General features: G+C 37.8%; 1 protein-coding gene across 7 annotated transcripts in view; it reads left to right on the forward strand.

Annotated features, from left to right (window-relative positions):
* SETD2 (SET domain containing 2, histone lysine methyltransferase) overlaps nt 1-25,942 on the forward strand; it is a 125,245-nt gene that overhangs the window by 90,474 nt on the left and 8,829 nt on the right. For 5 of the 7 annotated variants that reach the window (XR_012012059.1, XR_012012060.1, XM_072786432.1 and 2 more), the window contains 4 exons: nt 2,999-3,668; nt 10,257-10,391; nt 12,613-12,752; nt 15,119-15,230. Coding sequence is in view for 3 of the 7 variants with exons in the window: in XM_072786432.1 (XP_072642533.1) it covers nt 2,999-3,668; nt 10,257-10,391; nt 12,613-12,752; nt 15,119-15,230 (1,057 nt within the window). In the remaining 4 variants the exon portion in view is untranslated. Of the gene's footprint in view, nt 1-2,998; nt 3,669-10,256; nt 10,392-12,612; nt 12,753-15,118; nt 15,231-15,338; nt 15,401-25,942 lie in introns of those variants that run through there. The other 2 variants (XR_012012058.1, XR_012012061.1) reach the window with 2 other exon arrangements.

The following is a 25,942-nucleotide window of genomic DNA, read 5'->3' on the forward strand; positions in this document are numbered from 1 at the left end:
AACCGCTGTGCCACCGGGGCTGCCCTCACCCTCAGTTTTAAAAATCAGTTTTATTTAATCAATAGATATAAATTACTTACAGAAATAGTCCATTTTAAGTATATAATTCAATGTGTTTTGTCAAATGCATGCAGTTAAGTAACCACCACCACAGTCATGATATATGTATAGTTCTGTCATCTCAGAAAATTCTCTTGAGCTCTTTGTAGGTGGTCCCTTTCTTTTACTACCCCTAGTTCCTGGCAGTCAGCCTCTGCTCTGCTTTCTGACCCTCTGATTTTGTCTTTTCCAGAATGCTATGTAGATAGATAGATATCTATATGGCATCGTACTCTAGATAGGATTTGATGTGTCTTTCACTTAGCAGATTGCATTTGAGAGCCATTCATGGTATTATGTGTCCCCATAGTTCCTCTTTATTATTGAGTCCATTGGATAGGTATACCAGAGTTTGTTTATGGATTCATTAGTTGATAGGCATTTGGATTGTTTCCAGGTAACTGCTGCAACTTGTAAGACTTGTATGTGTATGAGTCTTTTTTTTTTTTTTCTTTAAGATTTTATTTATTTATTCATGAGAAACACAGAGAGAAAGGCTGAGACACAGGCAGAGAGAGAAGCAGGCTCCATGCAGGGAGCCTGATGTGGGACTCGATCCTGGGTCTTCAGGATCACACCCTGGGCTGAAGGCAGGTGCCAAACTGCTGAGCCACCCAGGCATCCCGGCATGAGTCTTTATGTGAACGTGAACTCTCATTCTTAAAAGGAAGGTTTGCTGAATTTACAAGTTTTTCTGAACACTTTGAAGCTGTTATTCTTCTGACTTCCCTTATTGCTTTTGTGAAATTTCTTGGTCCAGTTGTCATTCTTTAAGTAATCTAGCTTTTTTTCTCTTGGTCTGCTTTTAGATGTTCTCTTCGTATTTCGGTGTTCTGTAGTATCCCTACCCTATGTTTATATGAGGATTTCTTTTTCGTTGATTGAAATTCGTTGGGCTTTTTGAATTTGAGGATCATCTTCTCTGGTACTAATTCTCTTCAGAGCTGATCTCTTGCTTAACCATACCATGGATCTTAGGGACTTTGAATTGAATATTGGATTATTTCTTGGTTTATAACACTTATCATTTCTGTGCATCAACCTCTCCGTATGATACAATGCTTTTGTGCTGTGATTTTAGCCATCATATAAATCTAGCTAAGCCATTTCTTTCTATACTATCCCTTGTCTTCACTACTTGAGATGACACTACTTGAGATGTCTTCACTACTTGAGATGACACTACCTTGCATCCTGTCTTCAATATACCCTGGCCTTTTAAAAAATAGCATTTTATGTCATCTAATATATATTTTAGAATAATATATTAGTTTTTAACTTTATGAAAAAGGCTGCTCTTTTGCATTTAATCTGAGGGTACTTTGTTTTCACTTGATATTGTTAAGATTTATCCACAATTGTATGTGTCAGTTTATTCGTTTTCATGGCTGTGTGTAACATTTGTTGTAAAGCTTTTTCTAATAAGTGTAGTGCTATTATCTAATTATGATGTACATATGCAGCAGAGTCTCTTGGGCATTGGAGTAGAATTGTTGGATTGTCAGATATGTGCATGCTCAATTTTATATGATAATTGAGTTTTAATTTCCATTCTTTTTCCTTTCTAGGTGTTTCATGGGGTTCTTTTTCAAATCTACCTGGTTGTTTTTTATGGTCCCATTCCTTAGTGATATTTTTAATAGCCTCTTTTATTTTTTTTAAACATACTAAATGTTTCTTGTAGTCTGTATTAGACAGTTCCAGTACCAGTAGTTTTTGTGGGTTTCTTCCTCTCATTTGTTTATATGTATACATGTATAATTTTATTTTCTAAATTTTTTTTAAATTTTTATTTATTTATGATAGTCACAGAGAGAGAGAGAGAGAGAGAGAGAGAGAGGCAGAGACACAGGCAGAGGGAGAAGCAGGCTCCATGCACCAGGAGCCCGACATGGGATTCGATCCCGGGTCTCCAGGATCGCGCCCTGGGCCAAAGGCAGGCGCCAAACCGCTGCACCACCCAGGGATCCCTATAATTTTATTTTCTGATGAACTCATCATGCTCCTTAAAATTTGATCTGTGGGAATTCCCTGAAGCTTGGATTTAAGATGTTTTGTTCTATAGACTGTTTGCATTTGTTTTTGCCAGGCAACTAAGGATACTACCATCCCATTAACACTTTAAGGGAAATTTTCAGCTTAAGAGTTTTTTAGACCATATGTTTTTTGTAGTTTGGATAAATGTTATGTTGTTGTCTGAAGCTGTTCTTAGATATTTCTTTGCAATGAGACTTCTTGAAATTAGTTGTCATTTTAAAATTTTTGCCAAGAGCACTTTCTCCTAAGTTTGATTCACTCCGTAGAACTTCACAACAGACTCTTTTAAGCCCTCTATTCTTTTCTTGTGAATGCTAGAGCTGATGGATTCCAGTGGGCCTTGTCAAAAGCATCACAGGGCATTAGGCTTAGTAGTAAAATATTATTTTTGGTATTACACAGAGAAGAGGAGGTGAATATAACTCCCCATACTTTTATGTGTGCATTCTCATCCTTCACTTAACTGCCTTCTGTTGAATTTGTCATAAATGTATGTGGTCAGACAGACTCTAATTTTATAGCTTTTATTAGTGTATTTTGTTTTAATTTCAGAATTTGTGGACTTAGAACTGTATAGAAGACTATAAAACTATAAAGAAGAATCTGTTTAGAATATTATACATATCTTTAATTTGAAGTTCTAGAATATGAGAATAAAGATAAAGTTATTATTTTCATCTAAATATTTCCTTGGGATTCTCTTTTATCTGCAAGACTCCTTAAGTAATTTTGACTGATTTTTAACCAATATCAAATTAGAGTTGGTGTGATTAATGACTTAGTATTGAGTGACATAAGATTTATTATTATGTTCTTGATTTAGGGAAGAACATTTGTGATGCTCTTCCTATTTTCTTTCTAGATATGATACACCAACTTCTAAAAAGAAAGTACGAATTAAAGATCGCAATAAACTTTCTACAGAGGAGCGTCGGAAGTTGTTTGAGCAAGAGGTGGCTCAGCGGGAGGCTCAGAAACAACAGCAGCAGATGCAGACCCTGGGAATGACGTCTCCACTGCCCTATGACTCTCTTGGCTACAATGCCCCTCATCACCCCTTCGCTGGCTACCCACCAGGTTATCCCATGCAGGCCTATGTGGATCCCAGCAACCCTAATGCTGGAAAGGTGCTCCTCCCCACACCCAGCATGGACCCCGTGTGTTCTCCTGCTCCTTACGATCATTCTCAACCCTTGGTGGGACATTCTACAGAACCCCTTGCTGCCCCTCCACCTGTGCCAGTGGTGCCACATGTGGCAGCCCCTGTGGAAGTTTCCAGTTCACAGTATGTGGCCCAAAATGATGGTGTGGTACACCAAGACTCCAGCGTCACTGTCTTGCCAGTGCCAGCCCCAGGCCCAGTCCAAGGACAAAATTATGGTGTTTGGGATTCAAACCAACAGTCTGTCAGTGTCCAGCAGCAGTATTCTCCTGCACAGTCTCAAGCAACCATATATTATCAAGGACAAACTTGTCCAACTGTCTATGGTGTGACATCACCCTATTCACAGACAACTCCACCAATTGTACAGGTAACTAATTTTGGTATCTCTTGTCTGTCTTACAGTCTGTTTATGGGGTGTTAAATCTGATGCAAAGGGGAAGTCCTGCCATTGTTTGCTTTTATATATTAATCAATTGTATATATATTAGCTATCTACTATTGCATAACAGATTATTCCAGAACTTAGCAGCTGAAGACAACTAGCAATTACTATCTCACAATCTTTGTGAGTCAGAAATTCAGAAGCAGGTTGGCTGGTTGGCTGGTTGGCTGGTTTGGGCTCAGAGTCTTTCATGAAATAACAGTCTAGCTGTTAACCAGAGCTGTAGTCATCTGAGGTTAGGCAGAGGATGGAAGAAGATTCACTTTCATCCTCACTCACATGGTTGTTAATTTGGTTTTCTATCATCACATGGACCTCTCAGCAGGACGTCTTACAACATTCCAGCTGACTTCCCCCAAAGCAAGATCAGAGAGGCTTTTGGGTACTCCTTTCCTTTTTGCTTATGGGCAGTGAATAATATACAGTTTATGCTTTTATATCCCTATGATGGGAGAACCCTTTGTCATGGTCATTGAGTCAGGAGAGTGCTTCTCCTTTTCTTCTTAGACCCAGCGTGTATATTATTTTTTTTACCCTCTATATGTTTACCATCACAAGATTTGCCAGAATGTCTCTGATGCACTGAGCCTAAGGATATCACTATGGTAGGAAATAGTAATGTTAAATTTAAAGTTGAGTGTACTGATCTTATTTTTCAAGGTGTATTTTTGTGCTTTTTAATCAAGTTTCTTTTCTGTAGAATATAGCAATACATTTTAAGCTTTAAAAGAACAAAAAAAAGAAGACTGTATAAAGCATCATCCTCACTACATTCCCCATCATCTCTCACATCACTCCTTATCACTCCTTAAAGGTGAATTACTGTGGATGGGGGAGACTCCCAAGGATACTTCCTGCACACATTACTTAGTACTGATCAGTTATGTTATTTCTGTTACTATTTTTGTGATGAAACTGCATCAAAATTTAGTTTGCAAAGCTGTGACAAAGTATCCATGTTTAATTCCTAAAATTTTAACTGTGTGAACTACTTTCATTTTGTATGATCTCTTTATCCACATGATTATATAGTTTATGTATTTATAGTTTTGAAGACTTGAAACTATCCTATGTGTTTCTACTTAACATGATTCTTAACCATTTTTCCAAAGTACTCTGTATTTTTATGTGTGTGTGTACCTACACATTTTAATGGCTATATAATATCCCATTTGCTTATCAAATCATTGCTTACCATTTCCAGGGGATGATAGTCATTTAAAAGTTCTTTTCGTAATTATAAATAGCACTGCACTGAACATCCTTAGATGTGTTTTGTTTTGTTTCATGTTTGGCTTAAAATGAATGTTACAGTGCTAAATTAAGCTAGTAAGAGCATGCGACTCTTGATCTTGGGGTTGTGAGTTCGAGCCCCAAGTTGGGTGTAGAGATTACTTAAAAATCTTAAGAAAGAAAATGGGTGTTATTGGCCATCAAGTATCAATTTTTTAAGTATTGTTTATCTTTTTATATGTTTAATTTTGCCTTCTACAGAATGCTTTTAAGTATCTTTAATTTCCTTTTTTTTTAAACATTTTTAAAAATATTTTATTTATTTATTCATGAGACAGAGAAAGAGAGAGAAGCAGAGCAGAGGGAGTGCAGGCTCCATGCAAAAAGCCCGATGTGGGACTCAATCCTGGGTCTCCAGGATCAGGCCCTGGGCTAAAGGCGGCGCTAAACTGCTGAGCCACCGGGGCTACCCCTCTTTAATTTCTTAAGATTCTAACTTCTGCTGTCTTGTTGTATTCTTTCTTGGACCAAGCCATTCATTTTGATTTTTTTTTTCCTGAGAATGTGTATCAGATATCAAAACATAGTCTATTTCTGTCCCATTTCTATTCTGAAGTATGTTCTTAACCTAGGTTTTAGAGACAAAGCAACAGCAGTGGAGGATACCTATTAAAGACTTCCCAGAAGAAAGGTCATTGGTCATTTAGCCATCCTTCTAAAATGGGATTTATTTTTTCCATCCCACCAAGAAAAAGATTTCTCTCAGGCTTAGTTACAACCTTAAGACTCAAACGTCACAATTTTGCTTGCTTACAGTTTTCCATTCTGTTCCTACCAAGGAGTCATTTGCTGCTCCCTAATCTATTTTGTGTGTGCTAGAGTGGTAGATAAATGGACTCAGATGGTCCAGACTGTCATTTCTTCTCTGTGAGATTAGTTATCAGAGATGATGCTGGGCTTTGGGTGATGAGAAACGTAGAACATGGTAGTGTGTATGTGTTTTGACTCCCTGTCCATCATTTAATGTATGTCTTGGAGATGGGCACTTAGTTTATATTCTTTGGTTTTAGTTTTCATATCTATGAAATCAGCTGAATGCCTCAGAGTGGTTGAAGTTTGCATGGATAATGGATACTAATAATGATAGATTTAAAGCACAATGTACCTTGAAGGTTTAATTATATTCAGTTACCTTAGTGATACTGAGAGAGTATGGACATTAGTGGGGTGTGAAATGCTCCTACTCATGGTCCTGTCTCTGGTGTTTGGTCTAAAGATCTGACCTCCAGGATGAGGCCTTGAGGTCTGTGTTCTAGTGTGGTATTGATCGTACCAGAATTGGGCTACTGAGAGTTTGCAAGATACGATAACTTCGACAGTGAAGGTAGTATGTGATGTGATACAATACAGATTAGTGTGTATGTATGCAATATCTTTGACATTTAGAACAGATGTGTGATCAGAAGGCGACTTTCATTTTTTGCACAATTGCTTATTAAACATAAAAGCTCAATTTCATCTGAGACCACGTGATTTATAGTGGTTTTGTGACATTACAAAGTGACCTATTCTTACAAAGTCATACTAAATCACATCTCAAAAAATACAGTGTTAAGGACTATAATTTTTCACATCACAGAGTGAAGTAACTCAGATATAAAGTAATAGTGATTTTTTTCCCCTCTCTAGAAGTGAAGGCAGAATAATTGTTTCCATTCTGTAACATTTTCAACCTTTTTAGATTTCTCTTGTAATTTCCATGAGAAATCTCATTTTAAAGACATTTGTAGACTGGATTTATGTTTGAGAGACTAGCTTTTGTGTAATTTCAGGTCTCTTGAAGGGGAGAGCCAGTCTCCTACAGATTTTCTCCCTGCAGATAGAGAATTTGATCGGCATATGCTGTTTGTTTCACAAATGTGTACATCTTTCATATGAACCTCAGTGGTACTGCAAACCTATTTCCCCTTTTTATTGCTGTTGTTAGTTTTGGCATTGGCATGTGATTATCAGGTGGTTTGGATAGATTCTATAGAACTCTGAAAAATGTTCATTTTCCTCTTCATTCTTGACAGTCTGAGTTTTGAACACTTTACCTCTAAATGATTATTGCTATATTGGATGACCTTTTTTTTTTTTTTTTAAGTCCAGCATGGCTGATACTATTCAGATATTTTTGGTGTTTCCTTTAGAAGCTCTTTCCAGTATGTGTTATTACATTCTTTCCTGATGATCAGTTATTATCCTTTAAATATATGTTTGCATTTTAAAAACAGGTGAAATTTGTCTGGAGTCTCATCTGGTAAATACAGGGAATAATCAAGCTAGATAAAGCCATTTCAGTTCAGAAGTTAACACACAGCATTTGGAGCCAGAGTGTTCAGGCTAAAGAATCTATAGCTTGACTTCACATTAATCAGGTCCTTTAAAGTATCTCCATTGATGAGCCTTACTAACTCTGATCTTGTCAGACAAATTCTCTAGGAGCAAAGTTTCATTGATGGTCAAAAGAATTTTTAACCTCTGAAATAGTAGCATTTTTCTGTGTAGATTTGGGTGCTTAACCTCCTGATCACTCTGGAGATAACACGTTTATCAATTTACTGCCTCTTCAGCCTCCCAGAAACGGTTTTTGTTTGTTTTTTGTTTTTTTAAGATTGATTGATTGATTTGAGAGGAGAGCATGGGTGCACAGGCACATGCACAAGTAGGGGGAGGGGCAAAGGGAGAGAATCCTAAGCAGATTCCCACAGAGCACAGAGCCCAAGGTGGGCTTGATCTCAACACCCATGAGATCATGACCTAAGCTAAAACCAAGAGTCGGACAGACCCTTAACCTACTGAGCCACCCAGGTAACTCCCAGAAACTGTTTTTACTCAGAATCAGATTTACCAGGGCAGCCCGGGTGGCTCAGCGGTTTAGCGCCGCCTTCAGCCCAGGGTGTGATCCTGGAGACCCGAGATCGAGTCCCGCGTCAGGCTCTCTGCATGGAGACTGCTTCTCTCTCTGCCTGTGTCTCTGCCTCTCTCTCTCTCTCTCTTTCACTCTCTGTGTGTCTAAATCTTAAAAAAAAAAAAAATCAGATTTACCAGCACATATAAAACCCTCTGTGTCAAAGTAATTTGCCTCTTGTATCCATTCTTCAGGGCACTTCCTACTAATTAGGGCCCTTAGAAATTTACTTTGCAAATAATGGGTGATCATACACTAGAACTCAGATATGTTTTGTTTTATGGCTTATTTTTAGCGAAGTTGGAGTTTTGAACTTAAAGAATTATTTATACTTCACCTTTGAGATTATACTTTTAAATTTCTTAAACAGTATTTGATCACCTTTTTTGCTGGTATCCTTTTGTACTGAACTCTGATTCAGTATTATCTGGGTATGCATCAGCATTAAAAAGTCTTTTTGGTTTAACCAGATTTTAGGCTTTGGGACCAGAATTAGGCTGGGAAATATTTGTTTCTACCAAAAAAAAAAAAAAAAAAAAATTGTTTCTACAAAATCTTTGATGTTGCACCAATTTCCCATCTTATATCCAAATACCTAAAGATGAAAGCATTTCTGTTTTGTGATATTCTGATAATTCTACTTTGACAATTAACATTGAGTCTGGTTTATGATCTATGTAGATTAAGCTGCTCTAGAACACTGAATCAAGTACTGTTGACATTTGAACAATGCAGGCATTAGGGGCACCAGTCCCCCCCTCCCAGTCAAAATTTGCATATGACTTTTAACTCTTTCAGAACTTAACTACTGTTGAGTGAAAACCTTACCAATAACATAAATAACATAAATGGTTGATTAACACATATTTTGTGTGTTACATGTATTATGTTCTATATTCTTATAGTAAAGTAAGCTAGAGAAAAATAACATTAAGAAAATCATAAGGAAAATACATTTATAGGGGCACCTGCATGGCCCAGTCACTGGGGATCTGCCTTTGGCTCTGTTCGTGTTCCCAGGGTCTTTGCTCATTGGAGATCCCGCTTTTTCCTCTCCCTCCACCACTCCCTGTGCTCTGTCTCTGTCAAATAAATGAATATAATCTTTAAAAAAGAGAAAATACATTTACAAGTACTATACTCTTGAAAATCCATGTTATAAGTGGCCCCATGCAGTTCAAATCCATCTTGTTCAAGGGTCAGCTCTGTTGTATTCTTCCTCTTTTTCTCTGTGCCCTTTCAGTACTTACTCATCCAGAAATCTCCTTGTTAGCTTCATTGGCCTCTTCAGACTCCTTGGTTTTTTACTGGTATCATTTGAAATGATTGTATTTTCTGTTTGGGGGTATTTATCTATATATGCCTCTGAAGTTGTTTTATGTGGTAGAGTCTCAGTCTGTAGAATCAAAATCTGTCGTTAAGTACAGGATATCTGTTTTTCATCTCTTGGTAGTCATCATCTCTTAAGATGACAGAGCTGTTTTGGGGGCTTGTTGTTACCTTTTTTAAAAGCAGTTTTTCTGTCGATGAGAACTAATTCCAGAGTTGCGGCCATGGCATTTACTTTCTTAGATAACTCCAGGTGTGGGAGATACCCACCTCTGATGTTGACCAGGACTAAATGAGACAATGTATGCGAAAGGATTTTCTAAGCTCCATAAAGCACAGTATATGAATCCATGTGTGGTAAGAATTTTGGATGAAATGAATTCTGCTCTCTTCTTTGGAAGGAGTTGTATTATTGAAGACTACAAAATGCTACCCAAAAAAAAGTTTAAAATTTGATCCCTATCTTACTTCCTCTGCTACAAATCCCTCACTCTCTTTGATATTTTCTGGTCAGAACAACCTGGTAGTTTTTAGGAGTTGGTAGTAAAAAGGCTCTCTGCAAAGAGCCCTAGGGAGCGGTCTCCTGGATATCCTAAGTCCTGCACTCCAGTTGGTACTATAGCCTCGGACAGCTCTTAGGAACTGAACCCCCCACTGCCCCCTAATTTTTATCTGTCTTTTTTTTTTAATAATAAAAACAAAGTAAATAAATGACTAGGGAATTATTTTAAAAAATAAACTTCTGTGTTTGCAACAAAATTTACCCCAAAGATACAAATGCAATGAAACGCCGGGACACCTGCACCCCGATGCTATAAATAGCAGCAATGGCCACGATAGCCAAATTGTGGAATTTAAACATTTGTATGCAAATATTCTTTACTGAAAGTTTTTAAAAATTAGTGTATTCCAATAAGATCGTGCCAACTTTGAAGTCAATTACTGTTATATTAGAGCTAGAAAATCTAAATTGTGGATTTTTTCATTTTATCTTTTAGAGTTATGCCCAGCCAAGTCTCCAGTACATCCAGGGACAACAGATTTTCACAGCTCATCCACAAGGAGTGGTGGTCCAGCCAGCCACGGCCGTGACGACAATAGTCGCGCCAGGGCAGCCTCAGCCCTTACAGCCAGTAAGAAATTTCCGTTAAAATGTTCATTGGCTGTGTATCTCATCTTTAGAAGGTTACTTTTGGTTTTGGGCTTTTTTTTTTTTCCACTTTGTTTTTTAACTTTTGTAGTCCTTAGTTTCAGTCAAGTGCATATGTCCCTGAGGAAGCATTACTCACCCATTTTAAAAAAAATTATGAAATTTACAGCAGTGTTGATAGGTATTTTGCACCTGGTATCCTTTTTATTTATAATTTCAACTAACTGATCTTGTATTTTTATACTTTGCTATGAATTTCTAACGTAACAATTTTCTCAGTAGCTGTTTTTATCTTATGGAGCACTAGAACATGATCCTACACTAGACGTCACGGACTAGGGGTATAGAACGACATACATCACTCACTATACGTGTACAGTGTGTAATGTGAGAAACCTTGGTATTCTGGCACATATGAAGAAGGATGTGGTACAGTCTTGATGAAGTGGGAAATAGGAGGCTGGCATTGGAAGCAGCTGAGCTTCCGAGCAGAATAACTTCCACATTAGCACTTTGGAACTCTGACAGTTCTGGAGAAGGCTCCTGCAGCAATCCATTGGGTGATGGCGGCTTTAGACAGGTAGGACAGTTAGTGGAGATGCGGTGTAAAGACAGCACTGAAATAGTTGGGGGCTAAAACCTTATACACTTTCAGCAGATATTTGAGGGCTTGCTGTGAGTTAGGCCCTTCTAGGAATTCTCAGTACAAACATAAGCTTCCATTCCTATCCTTAGAAGCTGACATTCCACTAAGAGAGTTGAGAATCACAGTGAATAATACTAAGAGTAGAGATTAGTGTCACAAAAGGTGCAGGCATGGAAAGAATCATTCCCAAGTATGGGAAGGATTAGTAATCTAGTAAGTTCTGAATGGTTTGAAGTATTCTAAAGTGACACAGAAGCTTAGGGAAAAGAGGTCACTTTATAGGCTAGAGGACTACAGGAATGAAGTGGAACTGAAGCAGGACACCAAAAGCAGCTACATGAAACAGGGATTAGTGGTATACACAAAGCAGTGATGCTCAAAGGCCTGTGTTTGCTTGAAAGTGGTCACATTTTATCTGAGCCTAGGATCTCGGGTTCCTCTTTGACTGCCCAAGCAAAATTTAGTAAAGCTGAAAAAATTATTCTATGTTAACTGGCTTACATAGAATGAGCAGTTAAGGGCATATATTCTTATAGCAATCAATTAATAGTCTGCTAGAGCTACTATTACAAAATACCACAAACCCAGTAGCTTACACAACAATTTATTTTCTCACCATTCTAGAGACTGGAAGTCTGTAAGATCAAGGTGTTGGCAGACTTTGTGTCTCCTGAGGCCTCTCCTTGGCCTTGCAAATGACTTCCTTCTCACTGTGAAGAACATGGCTTTTTCTCTGCCCATGTTCCCTAATGTCTCTTCCTCTTATGAGGGTATCAGTTCTGTTGAGTTATGACCTCATTTAACTTTAATTCCCTCTTTAAAGATGCTCTCTTCAAATGGTCACATTGGGAGTTAGTGCTCCAACATATGAATTTGGGGGAAACAATTCAGTCCCTAACAGTGATTGTAAAGTTTTTAAGCTTTTTGAAATGTGACATTAAATTTAAAAAATATAAATATCAAGTTTCAAACATACAGAAAAATAGATAGTGAATAAATGTTAATATTCTGTCATACTTGCTTTTCAGATTTTTTTCTTAAAAATCTAAAGCTAATTCAGCTAATCAGTATCCTGAAGTTGGTATATGCCATTTAGCTTTGTTTTCTTGTTGTTGTTTTTTTTTAAGGTTTTATTTATTTATAGGTATAGGCAGAGGGAGAAGGAGGCTCCCTGCGGGGATCTTGATGTGGGATTCAATCCCAGGATTCCAGGATCACAAGCTGACAAAGCAACCACTGAGCCACCAAGGTGCCCCTAGCTTTGGTTTTATTAAGGTTGAAAGATACTGCGCTAGGTAGTGAGCTGCTGAATATTTTTCAGTGTGATCTCTTGGATGGTGAACATGGAGCCAACTGTCAATTTTCTGATAGGTCCCTATAGCTCTTCATATATGCCACCTCTGGTCATTTCCCAGATTGGACATTTGCTTTATCTTTTTTTTTTTTTTTTTTAAAGAAGAGATGGATGTATGTTTTTACATATTGCTTAAGTAGGCTACTTTGTCCTCTTCAGCTAGATTAGAAGTCACTGAACAAGAATTTGTGTGTTTCTTTTTAGCCTGAAATGGTAGTGACAAATAATCTTCTGGATCTGCCACCCCCTTCTCCTCCCAAACCAAAAACCATTGTCTTACCTCCCAACTGGAAGACAGCCCGAGATCCAGAAGGGAAGATTTATTACTACCATGTGATCACAAGGTAAGAAGGGCTGTGTGGGCATCCCAAGTCAGCTTTCAGTTGGTCAAAGAAGCTGCCATCATAAGGGGAGATTTCTGAATATTGGCTTGGTGTCACTGGCTGTTGTTCACTGTGCTTGAGGGCTGCTAGATTTCTAGAATCACATCTTAAATGTTATGTCATACCTTAGATTTTAGTCCTTTTTAGATAGATATATTTTGGTGTATTTTTAATCTGTAAGACTCTTTGGAGAAAACTAGAATTTAAAAAGATAATGACTTCCATCTAACATTGTGTAGGTATCAGAGGTCATGAACAAACCTCTTCTGTACAAGCCCGGATATAATAAATATTTTAGGCTTTGCCAGCCAAACAGTCTCTATTACAGTTACTAAATTCTGCCACTGTTGTGCAAACAATCCATAGACCATACATAAATGAATGGTCATGTCTTTTTCCAATAAAACTTGATTTACAAAATAGGCAGTAGGCCAGATTTGGTCTATGAGCCATGGTTTGATGACCCCTATTATATGTAAGAAGCCCAATTTATCTTTTACTTAGAAGTTTAAAAAATACATATATCTTTTAGATGGATGACTTTATGTGAGTATATGTGCTTTCTCTCTGTGTCTGCGTGCGTGTGCATGCGTGTACTCATCGGTGTATAATCTTACGTGAGTTGTTGGGGTACATGTTTTATAATCTTGTTACCAATCTCTATAGAACTTTATCAGTTAATATAGAACTACAATATTTTTAGTTCGTACTTATATTGTTTCTGGGGTCAACAAACTATGCCTATAGGTCCTTGTATTTGTAAATAAAGTTTTTGGGGGAACACAGCCACCCCTGTTTATTTAGAAGTTGTTTGTGGCTGCTTTCACACCATAGTGGCAGAGTAGAGTAGTTGTGACAGAGACCATATGGCTGACAAAGTTAAAGATACATAACTCTGATCATTTATAGAAAAAAAATCTGCCAACTCCTGCTATCTTGTATGGCTGTACAAAATTTTATTTAACCCCACCCTCATTATTGGATTTTCACTGTTTTATATATAACTCCAACCCTGGACATTCTTAGAGACACTAATCTTCCTACCTTCTTGAATAGATTTCTAGAGGTGAAGTTGTTGGTCAAAAGAGATCGACATTTTAAACTGATAATTATTGTCAGCTTACCATTAAAAAAAATTGTACCAATGTAGACTCCCACAAAAAGTATACAATACAGTATTGCCTTCATGTAGTTTCTTCTAATCTTATAAGTTTAATAGATGAAAAGTTTTATTTTCATTTCTAATTCTTTTATGGTTGAAGTGAACTGTCTTTATTAAATTATTGGCCACTTACATCTTTTGTGAATTGCTTGTTTGGGACATCTACCCATTTTCTGCCATTATTGTTAGATCTCTTTATCAAGAGTATTGTAAATGTCTTTGTAATGTTTAAGAATTTCATATAGTCCCATATTTTCCTTTATGCTTTATCAAGTGCCTGTGATGTTGCCAACTAAAGATGGTGTGGAAAAAAAAAAAAAATAAATAAAGATGGTGTGGTAGGAGAGCAGAAGACCGCAGTGGGAGGACTGGCCTGACAGGCTGCTGGTTCTCTGAGGCTTTTGACATCTTAAGTGACTTTCCCTGTAGCATTCCCTGTGGCAGCTGACTTCAGACTCTTGAACATGAACTTTCTTCTAGTTTTTATCTAGCTTAAAAGAGATCTAGCTTAAAAAAAAAAATCTATGCTTGTGTATTTTCAAAGCACATGCTTTGAGTTAACGTGGTAGACCCCTTCTTGCAGTCAGTTGAGAATATTTTGAGCCAAGGGGACAAGTTTTTGACCTGAAGTCTTTTCCATGCTATCCGTCATTAAAGGGGCAAAGCCGCAGACAAGAAGACTCCTAAAACAAGGAACAGTTTTTCTCACATGTCCAAGGATTATAAGGAGTGTGTTGTGATTTTTTTGTTTTGCTCCAAGTACATGCTAGGTACAGTCACTATTGATCTGTTCATCTGCAGAGGGGAGGCAGAGGCAAGGCAGAGGCAAGCACTGACTCCATGTACTTTTTAGATTTTGCTGAATCCTCTTTCCAGAATATTAAGAACCAGGTGAGAAATAGGATGTTTGGTTTTATTGCTCTCTTCAACACCCAGTAGACATTGCCACCTCATTGGCTAGAGAAGTACAGTGGGCAAAATGATTTATGTCTTTGGGATAGAATCATGCTGCTGGAAAGATAGCAAAAGAATTTTTTTATGAAGCTGACTTATCCTATGTCTCCTTATGTAAGCTGTATTTTATGTGTATCTGAGCAGAGATACCTGTGCCAGAGTTCTCTGTTTTCTGGCCATGACTGTGTGGCTCTTCTTAACCTTCTTCTAGGCAGACTCAGTGGGATCCTCCTACTTGGGAAAGCCCAGGAGATGATGCCAGCCTTGAGCATGAAGCTGAGATGGACCTGGGAACCCCAACATATGATGAAAATCCCATGAAGGTGAGTGTGGCTTACACGTATTTCCTGATCATTTGGGACTCTGTGCTCTGTCATTTTCCTGGGCCAGTAGCCATGTAGTCTTGTGATTCTCTTTTTCTTATTGTCTAGAGAATTAACACATGTAATAAATGCTGGAGAGGGCTGAGACATCCAAACAATACAGAAGTATGGTATGTAGGAGCAAAAAATAAAAGCCCTTTCTTTCTTTTCAGCTGCTCTCCTGTCATCTTCCCTCTGTGGAGATAAATACTGTTAACTAATGCAGGAGTTCTCAACCGGAAGCAGTTTTGCTCCCCAGAGGATATTTGATAATATTTGAGACATTTTTGGTTGTTAACAACTTAGGGGATGCTATGGGCTTCTAGTAGGTAGAGGCCAGGGAAGTCATGAAATATCTTACAGTTCACAGAACAGTCCCCCACAACAAAGAACTGGCCCAAAATGTCAGTAGTGCCAAGGCTGTGAAACCTTTCTTTGGCATACATTCTTCGAGGCCTTTCTGGAAAACGCACAAAGTGTTGTGTTTTTGTTTGTTTGTTTGTTTTTTCATTTTAATGAAATGGTATTATTCATACAATCATGGTATTTATTCTCCATTATAACGTCCTTTAATGTATCTCAGCTCTTTGGGCACTTGGCTGGCTCAGTCAGTGGAGCATGCAACTCTTGATCTTAGGATTGTGAATTCAAGCTCCACATTGGGCATAGAACTTACTTAAAAATAAAATCTTAAAAATACCTATCTTAGATCTTTCCTTGTAGATCTCCATTCTTCTTGATGCTCTATGTTTTCTTTTAAAATGTATTTTAGCTCATTAATGATATCTTACATAGATGGTGTGGTTCATTGTCCTGCCATTTTGGGATTGATGGGTCTGGAAAAAAGTAAGCTATTTACATTAAAACTTTACCAGAAGGGCAGCCCCGGTGGCCCAGCGGTTTGACGCCATCCTCGGCCCCGCGTTGTGATGCTGGAGACCCGGGATCGGGTCCCGCATTGGGCTCCCTTTGTGGAGGCTGCTTCTCTCCCTCTCGCTCTGCCTGTGTCTCTGCCTCTCTTTCTCTCTCTCTCTGTCATGAATGAATAAATAAAAATCTTAAAAAAACAAAAAAACCTTACCAGGAGTGTTCCACCCCACATACACACTTTTTTTTTTTTTTTTTTTTAAGAGTTGGAACAGGGACGCCTGAGTCGCTCAGTGGTTGAGCATCTATCTTCAGCCCAGGGCATGATCCTGGAGTCTCAGGATCGAGTCCCACATCGGGCTCCCTGCATGAAGCCTGCTTCTCTCTCTATGTCTTTGCCCCCCCCCCCTCTATCTATGTATCTATCTCTCATTAATAAATAAATAAAATCTTTTAAAAAAAAAGAGTTGGGACAGAAACATTTTACTATGGAGATACTATTTTAGAACAGAGAAGGCAAAAAGCCTATTCTCTCTCTCTGACAAGACAGTAATTAGGATTAGAGATCAAGTAAATACTCAGTGACTGAATTATAATCATTTTTGTTGCTATTTGTAATAGGACTTGCTATCTCCTAGGGTGAGGTGTCTTGAGTGAAATAAAAGACCATATTTCTATGTCCTAAGATCTGAATAGTTTGGTTTTTTTTTTTTTTCTTAAACAGGAAAAGTCATTTTACTAGTTAAGTCATTGCAGAGGTAAGGAGAGGGAAGAGGGCAGAAAGGAAGGAACTGGAGTGAGAGAATTAAAGTAGAAACAACATACCTTTTTTCATGTTTTATTCACTTTGGGAGAAACGTTTTTCTTCTTTCACCATATATTTGGCATTTGCCAAAAAGTATGCACTTAAGTTAAAATCCATATGGAGCTTGCTAAATTTCAAGTGAATAATTTGAGTTACTTAACCACATCACTGTAGCTATGATATTGTCACATTTTCTTGAATCTTAAGTGTAAGAATGTGCCCAGGATTGTTAGGCAACTGCCATTTAAAATATCCAGAAGCTTACAAACACACAAAAAACCACAGTAACTCCCTCTTCCCAGACTTCTGTATCTATGTTGGTTATATCTTTTGAAAAATAAACAGAAGGTTTGAGAAGAGATCTCTGGTGCAGGAATATAGGTAAGCTCTGAGACCCAAGTTTATCAAGCATATCAAGAGATCTTACCATCTCACATTAACCATTAATCATGATTCAGTCTTTTGGTCTGTAGAATACTGTTTAATTGACTGTAGGAGAAGTATAATCTTGAAAGCTCACATTACTCAAAATGAAGTATACATATTACTCTAGATGAGTATATTTATCAGGTTGTATCTGATAACATACAGAGAAAGTAAGTAACATGTTCTAGTCAAGGCTGTGGGTTCTCAACTCCTGCCCTAGATTAGTTACACTAAATACATATACTGAATTCCAGAAAAGCTACAGTGCCCTAAATTCACATGATATTCACAATGACAACAGTAGGAAAATATGTGGGTGTATAATTAGGTTGTAGTGGAAAACTATTCTAATTTATAATCTATTTTTTTAATTTTTAATTTTTTTAAATTAATTTTATTTATTTATTCATGAGACACAGAGAGAGAGAGAGAGAGAGAATGAGGCAGAGATAGGCAGAGGGGGAAGCAGGCTCCACGCAGGGAGCCTGACGTGGGACTCGATCCCGGGTGTTTGGGATCAGGCCCTGGGCTGAAGGCAGCGGTAAACTGCTGAGCTACCTGGGCTGCCCCTAATTTATAATCTAAACAATACTGGAGTATCAGTTCAAAATTAGGACTAGAATTAATACTAATTGTTCTTAATGGAAGGCAAAGTAAACAGTCTGTTAATTTGGTTGATCAGATTTAAAAGTTGGTAGAGAATAGTCCACAGGTAGACTGTGTGGGGATGCATATATCCTTTTCATGAATTCTGAACATGAAGCTCTTACTGTCTGCTTATTTTGTGAAAGCATATGTGAAATTTGAAGGGCTAAACCTCAGTCAGGAAATTGGTCAGAGTATGGTGGATATAACTTGACTATGATTAAGGAACTTCAGAAGGAAAAAAGTAGTTTTCTGTGGCTACAGAGAAGTGTTTTCTCACAGGGTCTCTACTTAGGGGTTTAAAGAACCAACTAAAAATTACAATTTTTGTTTTCATTGGGTAGTGAGATGATGAGATTACCCCAAGATGAAATTCCACTTGGGAATGACGAAGATGGTGGGATCTCTCTTGTCTAATGGAAGAGTGTTCCTTGGTGCTCTTCTAAAATGTCAGCGATAGGGATACCTGGGTGGCTTAGTTGGTTGAGCTCTGGCTCTTGATTTCAGCTCCAGTCATGATCTTGGGGTTGTGAGATTGAGCCCGAGTAAGGGCTGGGCATAGAACCCACTTAAGATTCACTCTCCCCATGCCTCCCACCGCCCGCTTTTATTTTTTAATTTATTTTTATTTATTTATTTATTTATTTTAAAGATTTTATATATTTATTCATGAGAGACAGAGAGAGAGAGAGGCAGAGACACAGGCAGAGAAGCAGGCTCCATGCAGGGAGCCCGACACGGGACTCGATCCCAGGTCTCTAGGATCACACCCTGGGCCGAAGGTGGCGCTAAACCCCTGAACCACCCGGGCTGCCTGCTGCCCGCTTTTAAATTACATGCATACATACATCCAGCGATGAGTGGGAAGATTTTCTGTTTTCAAATAACTGTACTACACACTCATTTAGCATTATTTAAAAAGCTAGCTTAAATTTAACACCAATGTAAGAGACCACAAAGAATTGTATGTATTTTTAATACTTTTTTTTGAAGCCTGGTAATAGGTTTCTGAAAGAATAAGATATTTTAACTATATATTGTTACTTTCTGTTTAATACATGAGCATGTATTACGTCCCTCAAGGTCTGCTTCATTTGTTGTGGAAGGACGGACAGGAAAGTTCAAAAATAAGCACATTTGCGTTTATACCAGGGAGGTATTTGACTAAAGGACTATAATGTATATTTATAAGAGTACTAGAATTTTCTCCAATCCACATAGTGTAGCATTCTCTAGCATTTCTTAAAGGCTAGCCTCCTGACATTTGTTTCAATTATATCATTAAATTATTCCAGGAATGTTAAGCAACAGACAACAAGGAGTCTATTCAGGGGTCTGCAAAAGCAAATATAAATCCAGTGCTTAACTCAAAAATAACTCTCCCATGTCACTATGCTCCTCTATGTAGGGAGAAGGGGTTGTTGCATGTGTAAAGATGAGAAGGAGTTGGGAAGTTATAAAGAGGGAAACTCTTATTTGCCTGAGAGGGGTTACAGAATGAGACTTCTAATGGAGATTCAAAGATGTCATCTTTCAGAGAAAATAGGAGAAGCTTTTCCATTCTTCTTCTTTGCCATAATACATAGCTCTATCTTGGAATTCAAATTATAATGATGAGAATGCACAGAGTATAATAAGGCTGCCAAATGTAGTTCTTACTGTGAATAAATAGTGATAGGTTAGAGGTGTCTTCTCTCCCACATGGAATCAGAATCAAACCAAAATAGGGCTTTTACAACTTCAGTTCCTTGAGTGCATTTGACTGTAAAGTAGTTGTATCATTTCTACTTGAGCAGAAAATAAAAATCAATTTGGGGAGGTTTTACACCTAATGTTCAATTTTATGAAAATGACACCGTTACCAGCTTGAAACATTCTAGCTATGTAATTCAGAAGGAGAGGAAAACAGAACTTTCTATGGCCATTTGTTTTTGTCAAAATTTTTTCTACCTTATTCTTGCACATAAAATACTTTGTGGCATATTTAATATCACATCTTTGTATTTGCAAATGCTCTTTCAGCTGTAAATAACAAAAATGAAACTCAAACCAGCGTAAACATAAAAAGAGACATGTTGGCCTGTATAACTTGGGAGTCAAAGATTACAGTCTTTGATTCTGCTTCTGTGTGTAAACATGGCAAGCATCAAATCTGGAAATTCTTTTAAGGAGAACAGCTCGGTAATTATTGGGAGTCCTATATAAAGCACCGTGTGCTGTGGGTGAGGGTAAGGGGATGATAGTGATGCGATCTGAGACCCCAATGCTCCAGTAGCTTACCTACATGGGGTTATCACAGTGACTCCTGTGTTAACGGTCTTTGATTTTCAGTCAATGATTCACAGATAGATTAGTTTCTAGATAGTCGGGAGCTGAGTCACCCTCAGCTCTTATGAAATAAGATTTTAATGATCTTTGAGTGTGAATAGTAAGCAAGATTTTGGCATTGTTTTGGTCAGTTATCATAGAAGGTAGAAGAGAGTACTTGTAAAGTCCATGCAAGTGGTGTGGACTGGTGGAAGCTGGGGAGAAGGCTAACGAGCACCTGCAGCAGAATAGCTACCTCCACACAGGAAACCCTGTGTTGGCAGTGATGGGGTGAACTGCCTGACTTTAGGAACGTTGGCATTACTTGGTGAAGGGTACTTTTGGTAACGTAGGAGAGCTGTTCTTTAGAGATTTTCAAAATCTACTCACAGAGAAAAAGTAACTGTATATGACATTTTCACAGGTTAAACATTTAAGGTTTTGTACAGATTTTGGTTTTAGGTTCTTTATCAAGAACAAAAGAAAGAGGTTTATTCAGCCTACCTATGCCATAGAGGTACTGAATGAAATATTAATTGAATGAATCTGTCAGGAAAGTAGCTGAGGACTTCCTTGATTTCTATAGTGTTTATGTCTCAAGGCTTCTGTCACAACCCTAAAATTCGTAATGGAGCTACAACAAGAGGAATTTGTAAGCACCACTACAAAGCAATTCAGACTTTTATGGATGGTTTTATAACATACCTTTTCATTACCCATGACTCTGACAGTCTCTGCCTTTTAATTGGTATGTTTAATCTGTGGACATTTAGTAAATGTGTCAATAAGATTGGGCTTAAGGTCTATACCCTTACTATTTTCTCCTTTTCATCTATCTTCTGTGGGGATTTTCCTGCTTTCTTTTGGATTAATTTCTATTTTTCCCTAAAGTATTTCATTGGCTTTTCTATTGGCTTATTAGCCATTCCTCTTTGTTTTTAGTAGTTGCTCTAAGGAGTGGTTATCCGAGTGTAGTGTGGGGACCTTAGGGATTTTAAGACTGTTTCAAGGGAGCCATGAGGTCAAAACTTTTTTCATAGTAATACTAAAATATCATACGCTTTTGCCACTCTCATCCATTCACAAGTACACTGGAATTTTCCAAAGGATACAATGGCATGATTGAATGAAGGAGGAAATAAGAATCCAGCTGTCTTCTGTTAAGCCTGACATTAAAGAGATTTCCAAAATGTAAAACTATGCCACTCTTACTAATTTCTTCAGTTTTGGAAAAGAAAGTTATCTTTTCACAAAAAAAATTATATTCACATGATGAGTTTGTTAATAATTTTAAAATAAATTAATATTTTTCCCTGTTTAATTTCTAATATAAATTTGGATAGATAGAACCCATATGAACAAAAGCTCTCTGGGGTCCTCAGTATATGGAAAGCAAAAGGGAATATCGAGACCTAAAAGTTTGAGAACTACTGCTCTATAGTTTGCTACAATATGAATATTTATCTTGTTATAGTCTTCTGTTGTATCAAATACTATTTTATTGATAATAGTAGGAACCTACTTACATTTTGTCCGCTCTTGTCCATTGTGCTGCCATACTTTTTTTTTATTCTTTCATACCCCAGAATTCAGTTTTTTTTTTAAACAGTTTGTTATAAGTTAATGAAATTTTTTTAAACTTGGAAGCAGAATCTTATATTTACTCGCATATTTACCATTTCTTGTATTCTTTATTCTTTGATGTAGATTTGAGCTTTTTTCTGAATTCATTTTCCTTTAGACTGAAGAATTTCCGTAACATTTTTAGTTATTTAGGTCTAATGGTGATGAATTCTCTCAATTTTTGTTTGTCTGAAAAAAGGTCCTTGTCTTTTTCCTCTTTTCTTTTTTTTACTAGACTATTTTTAAAAGCAATTTTAGGTTCATGTCAAAATTGAGCAGAAAGTGCAGAGGTTCCATATGCCCCTCTGTCACCACACATGCATAGCTTACCCCCACTGTCAACCACCTGCCAGAGCAGTCCAGTGAACCTACACTGACTTCTCATTATTACTCAAGTCTATAGTTTGCATTAGGATTCTTGATGTTGTATATACTCTGTGGGTTTAACAAATGTGTAATGGTATGTAGCCACCATTATAGTATCAGACAGAGTAGTTTCACTGCCATAAATATCCTCTGTGCTCCCCGTTTGTCCCTCCCTTCTTTTCTACCTCCCTCATCCCTATCCCTGACAACCACTGATCTTTTTACTGTCTCTGTAGTTTTGCTTTTTACAGAATGTCATGTAGTTGGATTCATGTAGTATTTGTCCTTTTCAGATTGACGTCGTTCACTTAGCATTCTGCATTTAAGGTACCTTCATACCTTTTCGTGACTTGCTAGCTCATTTCTTTTTAGCACTGAATAATATTCCATTGTTTGGATCGATCACAGTTTATATATTTGTCCTCTAGCTACTAAAGGACATCTTGGTTGCTTCCAAGTTTGTGCAAGTTCTTTACGGGCATAAATTTTCCATTCAGAGTATGTTTTGTTTTGCAAGAAACTGCCAGACTCCTAACTTTATTTTTTTTATTTTTATTTTTTTTTAAGATTTTATTTATTTATTCATGAGAGAGAGAAAGAGAGGGAGGGAGGGAGACACACACACATAGGCAGAGTGAGAAGCAGGCTCCATGCAGGGAGCCCGATGCGGGACTCAATCCCAGGACTCCAGTATCAGGCCCGGGCTGAAGGTGGCGCTAAACTGCTGAGCCACCTAACTTTATTTTTGAGGGATATTTTCACTGGATAGAGAATTCTAAATTGATATTTTATTTCCCCCTTTCACCACTTTAAAGGGTGTTATTCCATTTTTTCCTTACTTAAAATTGTTTCTAATAAGACTATACTTATCTTTGTTCCCCTAAATATGTCTTTCTTCCTTTCTCTCTGCATGGAGAGAAATCTTAATCTTCTCCTTATAATTGGTTTTGAAGAATTTGTTTGTGATATACCTTGATGTTCTCTTGTGTTCAACTTCTGTGGTTTTTTGAGCTTTTTGGATCTATGGATTGGTATTTTTCATTAAATATGGAAATAGATTATTTTATGTCAGTTATGTTTTTTCAGCTCTGAAGTTTCAGTTGGCTATTTTTTTTAACTTTATTTATTGTTTTTAAGTTTTTATTTATTTATGATAGTCACACAGAGAGAGAAAGAGAGGCAGAGACATAGGCAGAGGGAGAAGCAGGCTCCATGCACCGGGAGCCCGACGTGGGATTTGATCCTGGGTCTCCAGGATCACGCCCTAGGCCAAAGGCAGGCGCTAAACCGCTGCGCCACCCAGGGATCCCCAGTTGGCTATTTTTAATACTACTGATTTCTTTGCTATTTATGTATTCCTTTATATCTTTGTTTTTTTTTTTTTTTTTTTAATATTTTTTTCTTTATTTATTTATGATAGTCACACACAGAGAGAGAGAGAGAGAGAGGTAGAGACATAGGCAGAGGGAGAAGCAGGCTCCATGCACCGGGAGCCCGATGTGGGATTCGATCCCGGGTCTCCAGGATCGCGCCCTGGGCCAAAGGCAGGCGCCAAACCGCTGCGCCACCCAGGGATCCCTCCTTTATATCTTTGAATGTTTATAATGTGCAGCTTCACTTTCATTTCTGGTCATGTTTCTAGTGATTAATTTTTCTTGTGGTTATCAGATTAAAATTTTCCTGCTTCATGTGCATCCATTAATTGTCATTTGAACATTAGACATTGTGATTGTTATACCATTGAGTTTCAGAGTTTTATTTTCCATTAAAGACTGATAAGTTTTGTTCTGGCAGCCAGTTAATCTATGGATGTTTGATTCTTTAGAAATTTCTTCTTAATCTTTGTTAGGTTGGTTCCAGAGTAGTCTTTTCTCTTGGAACAACTACTACTACCTAGTCTTCCTGGGATTTCCACTGAATGCCTTGGGTTAATGCCAAGGTCTCTTCACTCCAACTTGTAGAAACTTGAATGTTTCCCAGCCTTCTGTGAGCTCTGGAAATTGTTAGTTTATAGCTCATCTCAAACACTTTGAACTCCAGTCTTATCTCTTTAGCTCACTGATACCAGCATGCTATGTTCTACTTAGGTTTTCCTCCCTACTCTGGGTTTGGCACACAAAAAGAGCCAGGATACTCAGGGCATACCACCTTTTTTTCCCCTTGTTTCTGGGATTGTAATCCAGTGCTGCTTAATGTCCTATGGCAACTGTTGTTTCATGTATTTTGTCTAGTGTTTTGGTTGTTTACAGTGAGAGAGATAGCTTGTTAACAGTTAACTTGTCATGGCAAAAAGCACAAGTCTATGGAAGGGCTTTGAAAAAACAAAACAGGGGTGCCTGGGTGTCTCAGTGGTTGAGCGTCTGCCTTTGGCTCAGCTCGTGATCCCAGGGTCCTGGGATTGAGTCCTGCATCAGGCTCCCCTCAGGGAGCTTGCTTCTCCCTCTGCTTATGTCTCTGCCTCTCTCGGTTGTCTTTCATGAATAAATAAATAAAATCTTAAAAAAAAAAAAAAAAAAAGAAAAAACAAAAGAACTTTATTGAGTATAACATACCTACCATAAAATCTGTAGTTCTTTTATGTTTACAATTTAATGGCTTTTAAAAAAATATTTATTCATGAGAGACAGACACCAGAGAGAGAGGCAGAGGGAGAAGCAGGCTCTTTGCAGGGAGCCCGATGCGGGACTTGATCCTGGATCCCAGGATCATGTCCTTAGCCGAAGGCAGATGCTCAACTGCTGAGCCACCCAGGTATCCTCAATTCAATGGCTTTTTAATAAATTTACCAAGTTATGCAACCATAACTATAATCTGCTCTTAGAACATTTTTATGCCCTTCAATAAGATTTTTCATACCCTTTTACACTTAATCCCCATACCTATCCCAGCCCAACCACAAATCTGTTTCATTCTTGATAGATTTGCCTTTTCTGGACATTTTCATATAAGTGGAATTATATAACATATGGTCTTTTGTGACTGGCTTCTTTCATAAGGTAATGTTTTCAGAGTTCACCATTGTTATAGCATATATCCTTGTTATAGACTCCTTGTTTGTTTGTTTTTTTTTAAGATTTTATTTTATTTATTCATGAGAGACAGAGAGAGAGAGAGAGGCAGAGACACAGGCAGAGGAAGAAGCAGGCTCCATGCAGGGAGCCCAGTGTGGGACTCGATCCCGGGTCTCCAGGATCACGCCCTGGGCCAAAGGCAGGCACCAAACTGCTGAGCCACCCAGGGATACCCTATAATCCTTGTTATAGCATATATTCAAATTTCATTTTTATGGCCGAATAATACTCCCTTGAATAAATGTCACCATATTTTGTTTCTCCATTTACCAGCACCAGTTAATGGACATTTGGGTTGTTTCCACTCATTGGCTGTTATGTATAAGGGTATATGGACATTTGTGTTGTGAGTCTTTGGACATGCATTTTCAGTTCTCTTGGGTGAATATTTAGGAATGAATTGCTGGATGATGGGACTAATTTATGTTTGACTTTTAAGAAACTGCCAAATGATTTTCTGAAGTAGCTATATGAGGGGTGCCTGGGTGGCTTAGTCAGTTAAGCATCTGCCTTTGGCTTGGATCATGGTCTCAGGGTCCTGGGATTGTGCCAGGCTCCCTGCT

The sequence above is a fragment of the Canis lupus genome, chromosome 19, assembly GCF_048164855.1.
Source record: "Canis lupus baileyi chromosome 19, mCanLup2.hap1, whole genome shotgun sequence".
NCBI lineage: Eukaryota > Metazoa > Chordata > Mammalia > Carnivora > Canidae > Canis > Canis lupus.